This window comes from Astatotilapia calliptera, chromosome 9 (genome assembly GCF_900246225.1).
Source record: "Astatotilapia calliptera chromosome 9, fAstCal1.2, whole genome shotgun sequence".
Lineage (NCBI taxonomy): Eukaryota > Metazoa > Chordata > Actinopteri > Cichliformes > Cichlidae > Astatotilapia > Astatotilapia calliptera.
This window is the reverse complement of record NC_039310.1, coordinates 21995191-22005620: the sequence shown is the minus strand read 5'-3', so window position 1 is coordinate 22005620 and position 10430 is coordinate 21995191. Positions and strand designations below refer to the sequence as shown.

General features: G+C 40.2%; 1 protein-coding gene across 3 annotated transcripts; it reads right to left on the bottom strand.

The window, feature by feature from the left end:
• Positions 1–2561: 2561 nt before the first annotated feature.
• lztfl1 (leucine zipper transcription factor-like 1) lies at positions 2562–10184 on the bottom strand. 3 transcript variants are annotated; one of them, XM_026180847.1, is made up of 10 exons: positions 9912–10184; positions 9469–9593; positions 9130–9324; positions 5569–5626; positions 5086–5157; positions 4907–4972; positions 4737–4814; positions 4266–4442; positions 3732–3835; positions 2562–3552 (listed from the first exon to the last, which is right to left on the bottom strand). In XM_026180847.1, exons 1-10 carry the CDS (start codon positions 9912–9914, stop codon positions 3534–3536), a joined length of 897 nt encoding a protein of 298 aa, XP_026036632.1. In that variant the 5' UTR covers positions 9915–10184; the 3' UTR covers positions 2562–3533. The 3 variants fall into 3 exon arrangements, with proteins under 3 accessions (XP_026036632.1, XP_026036633.1, XP_026036634.1); XM_026180848.1 differs by having other exon boundaries at positions 4266–4424; XM_026180849.1 differs by lacking the exon at positions 9912–10184 and adding an exon at positions 9697–9896.
• Between the last annotated feature and the right edge of the window lie 246 nt (positions 10185–10430).

Genomic DNA, 10430 nt, shown 5'->3' with positions numbered 1-10430 from the left:
GATTGAACAGGAATGTTACACTGCTCTGTAGTTACTGAATGCCATGTGGGTGTAAATATGCCAGCGCTAACATCGAAACCTGAGATTAGCGTAGATTGCCGCAGTCTTTTCTTCCACTAAAAGTCCAACCATCTTTGTTTTAGGACATTTACAGTCTGAAACTCTCCCCACCAGCACCAGCAAATGTCTGCTTCATGATTCTGTAGAAAACCAGAAGCTTCTGCGTTGCTAGTGAAACTGAGAAAACCCCTTTGATGCCTTGTCAGTGAGCAGGAAGCTGTTCTTCACCAGCTTTACTACTCTGAATTAACTATTGCCCCATACTGTGGGAAAGTGCTGTGACTTCTCTCAGCAGTGCAAGAGACTCTGCTTGGTACATACAAGTCACCACTTCCTGTGCCTGCTGCTGTGATTTATTGTCAGTCTGTTGTACAGCAGCTTAGCTTGTGCATCCTATCCGAACCAACCAGCGGTTCTCAATCCCCGTCTTGTTTACTCTTTAGCTGCACCACAAGCACGCGACTACATGCAAATATAGGGCAAGGATTTATTTATTTTTTTGCTAAACACAACTTTCATTAGGTGGTGGAGAAGAAATAATGTAGATGGCATCTTTCTGAATCAGAGCTAATGGGTTTTAAAGCATCATCATTGTTATGAGTTTACAGCTCGTATAAGCACGTAGTGTGTTTCTCACCTACTCCCTCCTTCAACACGTATGAAAGGAGGACCACCTCATGTGCATAAGTTCTGTGCAAGATGCATAACTCACATGAGTTTAATTCAGGACGCTGTGGCTTTTAAGGGTTTCAGTGAAAACAAAAAGGGTTTGACGGTTGACTTGCTGGTGACCACTGTTTCTTATTTTGGTGCTATCTTGGTCTACTTTGGTTAGGAGAAACAGGGAAACAAAACACATGTTTCTCAAGATAAGCAAAGCAGATTAGATATGGTAAACTCTACAACAACAGCAATTCTTTTGTGCAAATAATATCAGTCAGCACTATTATTACGAGTATCATCAGAGAGATTTACCTCATGGTCCTTTTACCCCCCGGAATCTTCTTAACAGGTAATTTTTTTTTATTTATTTTTTTGGTGGTACTTTACTAAAACCCCTTGCTGATTTAGCATGAAATAATACAGAATCCATAAACATAATAATACTCCTGCCCACAGATTTGTAGTTAAAAACATGTAGTTTTGTGCTTTGTTGTTCCTGGGTGTCTTAGTGTGGCAGCATTAGCATCTAGTCTTACTTACTGGCCTGAAAAAAACATACATGGGTCAACACACAAAACACAATTGCATCTGTAACTTGAAAAAAGGGAAAAGAAAAAATATTTTAGGTACTTGTGAGTAACCAGTGCAGTGACAACCGGCTGCAAAGTCACTGACATCAAGCACCTGTTGCCCAAACTGAGTTTTTTCAAGGTTATAATGAGATACATTTATTTGTGCATGTGTATTTTTGTATTACTGCATTGTGGCGCCCCCTGGTACAGATTACACAAACGTGCCGTGTGTGTGGCATGGCATTCACTACATCGACTTTTTTTTTGTTTTAAATGAATAGGGTGAGTATTTTTAATCAAACACACTCAACTCCCACGTTGTTAGGTGGACCTATTCAACAGTTTGTTAAGGGGAATCTCTAATCATCAAATCTGATTTTCAGAAACTGCTGATTTACTGGGATTTTTCCACTCCCGTTAACAAAGGAAAAAAAATAAAAAGAGAAAATATACAGTGAGTCCCAGTCAGACAAAAATTCCCAGATGCTTTGAGCTGAAAGGAAGGTAAGTTACTCAAATAACAAAATATGTAGAAGAGCATTTCTGAATGCAGCACACATCAAACGTCGAAGCAAATGGGCTAAAGTTGGCATTCCTGTTAGTTAAATGACAGAACACCAAGGCTGTAATTGACATAGCACGACCAAGATTGGACAGCAGAAAAACAGAAAAATGTTGCCGGGTAGGATGATCCTCTACAATATTCGGATGGTGGGGTCATAATTTAGTATAAACAACATGAAAGCATGGATCCGACCTACTTGTATCAGTGGTTCAGGCTTCTGGTGGTGGTGTAATGGTGTGGGGGATATTGAATTGGCACACTTTGGGCTCCCTAATATTAACTGAGCATCATTTAGATGCCACAGCCTACCTGAGTATTGTTGCTGACCATGTCAATCCTTTTACGACCACAGACATCAGTGTACCACAAAGCTCCAGTGATCTTAAACTGGTTTATTGAGCGTGACACTGAGTTCACTGTGCTCAAATGGTTTCCAGTCACCAGACCTCAATCCAGTAGAGCATCTTTGGGATGTGGTGGAACCAGATAGTCACATCATGTATATGAACCAAAATCTCTGAGGAATGTTTCCAGTATCGTGCTGAATCTGTGCCATGAAGAATTATGCAGTTCTGAAGGCAAAACGAGGGTCAGGTTACTAGTGCACTAGAAACATGTTCATGCAGTAAAGTGTCTGTTTAGTGTATGATATCAGCTGAAGTTAAATGTGAAGAAGATACTTTCATAAAACCGACGACATATTTTAGTACCAGCTTTTATTACCCCATACTTTGCACAATACAAACAAACACACATCTAGTGTAATATAGGGTAGATGTGTCATACTCTACAAGAGCATTACTTCATGAACATCATGTAAATATATATTTTTTTCCTCTTACACTCCATCGCCCACAGCAATACGAAAAGTACATGGATAGAGATTCCACACAAAAATATTCTATGCGATTTTGAAGGGGAAGTAGGGAAATCACTGTAAATCATTATTCATGTCATTTAATAGGCAAGAGCAGAAAAGTAAAAGCTCCGGGTTTTCACGCATTGGGAAAAAAAAACAAAAAAAAGAAACACTGTAGGTATTTGGTGTGAAATACTATTAAATGCTTAGGTAACAAATCAGATGAACCGCAACAGATCAATAAACTTTTTTCTGTGGCTTGGATTTGCTTGAAACTGCATGTAACTCAAAAGCGATGCCAAGTTCACTAGAAAACGGGGCTGCTGAGATTAAGACTAATCAGCAGGATATCAGTAATCACCTGATGCATGAATGCCAAATATTTTAACCTATGATCACACAATAATAAGACTGCAAAGCTTCCGGCAGACAAAAACGTATCTGTAAAATTCAGCAAACAGACAAGGCCTCTTCAAACTGGGACGTGTTGGTAATTGCATAGAGCACAGAGGGAAGTCTGCTAGCTACTGTAAGTGAGCTCTGAATTGAGACACGGAAAAAGAAAGCTCGGCCATCACTACTACATTTGTGTGTGTGTGTGTGTGCTTCCAGCTCCTACTCTTTACTAAAGCCGATTACTAGTGAAAATGCCAGACAAAGCGTGAATAACAGTTTCCTTGTGGAAGAGCTTTTTTTCTGTCTCTCTTGTCTTACAGCAAAAGATCAGATGGTTTCGTATCCAAACCACAGTCGTAAATCTTGGTCCCACTTTATACCCGCAAACATCTGTTAAACCAGCTGTCCGGGGTGGAGCTCACTCATTAGGCTCATATCTGAAACAGAGAGCAAAATCTGAAATTAGTCAAACATGAACAAGAGAAGGAAAATCTCACAATTAGCTTATTAGTATTATATATTATGACTACACTGGGATGCCGTATGATTTTATTTTCAAGGGTGCTGATTCATTTTTACCTACTAGATTTGGATAATCTCACAATCATAGACTCACCTCTGCAATCGTTTCCTAATCTCTTTGATCTGCTCGTTCTTCTTGGTTAGAATCTCCTTCATGTTGCGGTAGGCCGCAGTTTGCTGGAACTTCTTCTCCAGCTCCTGCACGCAACACACACACACACACACACACACAAACGCACACACACACACATTCAAACGTGAGAAAAACAGCACAGATTGCTCAGTGCACCTGACCAACTGACCCAATGGCATCAGGCGGCGAGTACAACATTCAATTGCATGACCTTTTGCTTAGAAACTCATGACAGGAAAGTGAACATGAAAAAACGTTTGCTTCCGCAGTGCCACTTGCAAAATAGGAACTGGCTGATGAAGAGCAAGGAGAGATTCGTAAACAGCAAGAAAGGCCTTTTGCGTGTCATGTTCGCAGACTTCATGACACCCTCATTGTCTCACAACTTCAATAATAACTGGGTAGAACAGCAACAACAACACTTGACATTTTGTGGGTGTTAACTATATGTTTGCTCGTTACTTTCAATTCCTGGAAGAGACCAAAGTTGCTCACTTTCTCTGCCAAGGCCAGCTGCTCTTGCACTCGCAGAAGCTCATGTTTGGAAGAGATCAGGTTGTCCTGCAAATCTTTCTGGGTTGCCACGTTGGCGCTGAGAGACCTTTCGTAGTCCTCTTTCAGAGCTGCCACTGTGTCCTCTAGACTGTTGATTTCCTTGGATTGAGCAGCCACCTTAAAGGGAATGGCAACACCGTTACCTCACCTTTTTTTGAATGAGTTGTGACATCAAGACTAAAAAAATCTATTTCTAACGACGACAAAATACACACTTTGACCATGTGGATACATACCATTTAGGTCCAAGTTGGCAGATAAAAGCAAATGGCAGAAAACATTTATATGAAAACGAAAAACTGTAAAGTTAAACAAACGAAAGTAGCGAAATGGAACGCAAACCGAGACCCAAAAAAAAGAAAAAGTGAGAAGATGACACTTGCTGACTGAAAGCCACTTTTGGAAACGTACCTGCTGTTCCCCTTGCACTCTCTGAAGGTCTTTCAGAGCTCTCTCTGCCCTGGATTTCTCATCTAGTGCACTCATGGCCTAAACAATCAAGCAGGAAGAGAATTAACAACACAACTATCGCTATCAAGCAGGAGTAAGATAGCACGTTGTTTAAATTGTTATTTGTGTACCTGGGATTCTAAAGTCCGGAGCCTCGCTCTCAGTTTGTCATTTTCCTGTTGTAGTCTCACTATCTCCTGAAGAAGTATTAAAGATACAGTAGCTGTGGTTTACTATGTAAACATGCGGACAATCCAACATCCCAGTGAATCTATGGAAGCAATCCATATAATGTACCACATTTCTTTACCTTGTTGAGAAGTTCAGACACTCCACTTTCATTCAGAGGGGCCAACTTGGGTTTGCTTGTTTCTTTGTTTATCTGGGGGATATTTTTAAATAACAAAGATTAGATGGTCAATTGTTCTTTATCTAACTGGTATGTAACTGTAAAACAAAACAAAAAAAAAAAAATCAACACCATTTAGGCAAGTCATTCACTTTCCCATAAATGTGATCATTTCGTCAGAGTCATGAAAGAGCAGTTCATTTTGTTTGTCATAAAACGGTATGTGATAAAACCACTTGTCAACCTCAGTGATGTGTGAGTAAGTAACCACCAGGCTACTATAGACAGGTACAGAAAACTATTTAAAATGCACAGAAGCAGCTGCACGCCTCTCTAGTTACTAACTGTGGGTACAAATACGCTAGGGACACATGATCAATGACGAATATCTCAGCGGTAATGTTTGAAGCTCTCACACGTGCCAAAACTGCACCTTATGCTCACCTTATCGGTGGTTTTAAAGTCAGTCTTCTCAAATTCAGCCACTTGCTCCAACAGCTCCCTGTACGGGTCAGACGATAACAAAGCATTAGACGATAGAAGTAACATTTATTTATATAGTGCTTTTCACAGACCTAACAGTCACAAAGTGCTGAACAACAGTGAAGACATGATATTGCATAATAAGACCGAAAATGAAAAATATTACATGCAGAGAAAAATTATGACAGTTTATTTATTATGACAAATGTAGGGTTACTGTAAACAGCACTTAGATGCTACACTGGGTGCACTGATATGACAATCTGTGTGATCTCCTCACATCAGCTAACTTGTCACCACAATGTCGATGTTTATGTTTTTGAACATTACAGCGATCTACCATCTAAATGTTTGGCAGGGAAACTTAACACCCTATCTCTTGGTGGCAGTTTAGCACTCATGTTTTAAGATGCACGCTTGTGGTGAGCAGATCAGGCTTCTGAAAAGCTGTAATGTGGTTTTAAATAGCAGATGAAGACACGTAGCCTGTGATATGGGGCGTATTCCTAGCTTTAGACACCGTATAAGTCACGTACAGCTGAGCCCTGTGAAAAAAAGGCTTTGGAGGTTATTCATCCACCCACTGTTCGCATATTACAAAACTACTTTTCCAAAGAACACACACAGTGTGTTAACAAGGTGAAAGGTGAGAAGAGGTCACATTCATTTATGAAGTTCATCAGAGTGTCACAGAAAACAGGCGGTGCGTTTATACTTGTGTATGAGCCATGGGGCGCTGCACTGAGCAACCTGGACCCTGGGTCTGGGTCATTAGGTCATCGTAAGTAGGACATTTGGACAGCAAGCTGATGTTATCTGACTGAGATAAAGAAAAAAAGTTGCCTTCATATCCTCACTCGTGAAAAAAAGGACCGGTCGACGTGCGGTTTGGGCTTAAGCGTGACCATGAAATTTGAATTTTAAATCAAAAGCTTGCTCATTTCAGAAGTGAAGCCTACAACCTGTGGCACTGTCAGTTTTTGCTATCTGAACTTTTTGTTTGTTTGTTTTTTATTTTTTGGAGAGGGATGGAGTGAGGGATGATGGGTGAGGGTTGGGGCCTCTACGGAGGCTCGCAAGGGACATTGGACAAAAAAAAATGAAAATGAACTTTTGCAAGATTCGCAAAAGGCTTTGCGAGATCCCGAGTTACATTTGTGGTATCTCACAAAAGTAACTCGGGATCTCCCTCGAGAGCAGACATGGAGGAGGATTTAGAGCGTTTCCTGCGGTCAAGAGAGGTCCCACAAGAGGACATCATGCACATGCAACAAGACAAAAGTTACGGAGCCCCGCGGCTCCATACCATTGTGCACCCTTCATATACCCAATTCTGTTGCTCTGAGATATAGGCATACTTGAGCCAGAAAGCCCTGATACCTTTGTGCCAAAGAGTGCAATATTCTGACAACGGTTCACATGTGATGTAGCTTTGTTTCTGGTATCACATGTGCACGCCCTCATTTCTCCATGTTTGGGCTTGTAATATGAAAAAAAAACATTCTCTGAAGAACATCTGGCACACTTGTTAAAGAAGAACACAAGAATTATCTTTCAGGTTTAATTAATACATATGTTATTGTAAGCAAATGGCTTTGTGCCACTTGCTAATGGTTATTACTGTCAATAAATATTAGCGTTGTAATTTTTGTGAAATTAAAGTAGCAGACTTAAGTAATTCAAATCTTTTGCAAATAGTTTCACAGTTTAAAAAAAAAACACACTACAAATATATCTGTATTTGTTTCTGATACTAAACATATCCAGAAATAGCCTTGAAAAAATGTTCAAATGTTAAAAGGCCTAACGGTCTCCTCTGCAAATTATAAAAAAAAGGTCATGCACTTTTCTGAGGTTGCACGTTTCCATTATGCTTTTTAATATTACTTTTAATGCTAAGGCTTATCTAAATTCACAGCTCAGTTTACCCACACTGCATAGTGCGTGTGCATGTTGTGGTTTTCAGGCTAACTGAACATCCCTGCAAAAAAAAAAAAAAAGTGAGAAACAAGCGTAATGGAAAAAAAGGGTTAAACTGACAGCGAGGGCTGGCAGTGACCTTTTTACCTGGCATGTAACATGTACACAATCTAAATCTGAGCAGCACTGCAGAGGAAGTGGTCTATGATACAGTGTGGTGGAACCTTTCTCTTTAACATGAAGCTTACTTTTTACATTGCTGTGACATGACCCCTATCACATCATTTTAACTACCTCCTGTCTATGTAAAAAGGCCTAACTGCTGAGAGGCTTGTTCAGATAAGCCAACCATTCAGCACGCAATGATAAATAATCCCACAATAAACATAATAAAAATGTAGACATTAAAAATGTCACAAAGACTATTCTTCCTTTTTTTTTTAAAGACATCTTTTTTAGGCATCTTTCCATTGATGCCTAAAAAAAATGCCATGATCAGGAAGGTTGGCACTGTGAGCTACTCTGCTGCCCCCACAGTTAGTGTATGAGAGGAGGGTGTTGAACAAAGACCTCAGAATAATGAATAACATTTCACATCCCCTGCACAACCTAGTGGTCAGACAGAAGAGTGCTTTCAAGTAGGTTTATATCTGGGACTCTCCACCATTTGACCGTAGAACTGAAGCAGCTTCTCGGATGAGAGGTGAAACGTCTTCAAGTAACTTAAAGAAGTCCAGACACTTTTCTTTGCAAGCTCCTTTGACTTCAAGTAGGAGGCTCTTTCAGCTTCAGTGTAACAAATTTTGGCCCACTGTTCTTTGCAGAATTACTTTAGTTCATCCAAACTGGAGAGTTTACCAGCATGGATGACGTGTTTAAAGTCATGCAAAAGCATTTCAGTTTGATTTAAGTCCAAACGCTGACTTGGCCAATCCAAGTCATGGTGTTTGGGATCACTGTCCTGTCGCATAACTTAAATGTGCTTAAGGTTCAGGGCATGAACTGACGGCCAGATATTCTTCTTGAGGATTTTCTGGTAGACGACAGAATTCCATCAATTACAGCAAGTCATGCAGGTCCTGAAGCAGCAAAGCAGCTACAGACCACCACCACTAACATTTTTGACTGTTTGCACAGGTATGATGCTCTTTTTATGAAATGCTGTGTTACTTTTATGCCACACATAACGGCACTCAAACCTGCCAAAAAGTTCAGTTTTTGTCTAATCAGTCCACAGAATGTTGTCATAAATCATCAAGATGATTTTGGTAAATGTAGGACAAAGCCTTTGTGTTTTTTTTTTGTTTTGGGGGGGGGGGGGGGGGGGGGGCAGCAGTGGTTTTCACCTCGGAACTCTCCCATGGATGCCATTTTTGCCCAGCATCTTTCTTATTGTTTAGTAATGAACACTGACCCTAACTGAGGCAAGTAAGACCTGCAGTACATTTTGTAATTATCCAGGTTATCTTTGTCTAGTATTACAATTTGTTTGATGATCTGAAACATATAAAAAAAAATCAGGAAGGGGGGCAAATATTTTCTCACAGCACTGTATGTCCGTTTGTCTATATATATCTGATAAGCAATTTCTAGATAGACCACCTGTTTTCCAGCTCCGAGATATCACTCTGTAGTCGTAGGTAAAACTTTTCCGCCTGGGAGAAAAGCTGCCTAAGCAGCAGCACATTGGTGTGGGCTGTGTTGATGAGCTCCATCTCCACCTCCCCACGCACCACCGCCTGCAGCTCGTCCAGCATCTCCTTCACCTCGTCCACTGTGAAGGTTTCCTCCACAAGCCTTCACAAAAATGCACGTAAATTGGAAATGTTTCAGGTACATCTGAACCGAAAAGCACTTCTAATTTCATTTTCCCTGCATATCTACTTTATATAGACAACTGAACGGAAGTAACGTGAGAAAAGAGAAGAAATGACCAGTCACCTGCTATCTTTGAGCTCCTCGAAGCATGAGTCGATAGTTTTGAGCCTTAGAACTCTCTTTGAACGTGCAAATCGCATATAATTGATGATTTCATTCTGATGGTGTTCATTAAATCCAAATTCAGCCTACACGAAGATAAGAGAATTTTGATTTTAAGCAAAGATCGGCACACAGAATAAAAAATGAACACAAATAAGGTGTACATAAACAAGCAGATAATTAGCTAACTTGAAGAGGATTTTCTCTTGCTAATATGCAGCAGGGCCTTTTCACATGGGCTTGCACATCCAGCGTACTATTTATGTATATAAAGGGTTGCTCGCTAACATTAGCGGTTCACTCGTCTTTTGATTCAGCTTTAGAGCACAGGGCTAGGCGTCTAGCATGCTAAACTCCTAAAAGCGAACAGGTGGCCTGTACAGCAAATCATTTCAGCTACTTACCATGATGGCTGTGCAGCTAACGTTAACGTAACTAAGTTAGCTAGCTTGAAGACTGAGCTGCTCCAAAAGAGGGAAAAAATGGGTTTTTCTGGCTATAATTTAGATCATTCAGTGAGCAGACTGAAAACCAGCGGTGAAATGCTGGAATCGAGTGTTGTTGAAAATCTCTTATAATTACATTCGACGAGGCTAAACAAAGGTTATATGACAGCTATAAGACTATCAAGCAGATTTGCTAGCCTCCTAGCAGCTAGTGTTTGCATTGAGAATGCCTTGGTAACGGAAAAGAGCGTCATCACCTTGGTTACCAGAGGTGCATTCAATGGCGCTACGTAAAGATTTGAAACAAAAAGTGAATCCCAAAACAACATTAACTGCCTCATCTTAACAACATTTCATATACACACGTGTGTGATATTCACTATAAGATTTTTTTTAAACTGGTTTTAATTTAAGGGTAGTTGTTTAGTCTTGTTGTTGTTCTACGTTAATTCGATCTCAACATAGAACACGCTATCT

What these genes read in the sequence shown, in the direction of transcription:
- lztfl1 (XM_026180847.1), bottom strand. An exon ending in GAGGAGCTCAAAGATAGCAG is followed by an intron (nt 9,325 to 9,468) that starts GTGACTGGTCAT and finishes ATTTTTGTGAAG; the next exon opens with GCTTGTGGAGGAAACCTTCA. An exon ending in TGTCTGAACTTCTCAACAAG is followed by an intron (nt 4,973 to 5,085) that starts GTAAAGAAATGT and finishes ATACTTCTTCAG; the next exon opens with GAGATAGTGAGACTACAACA.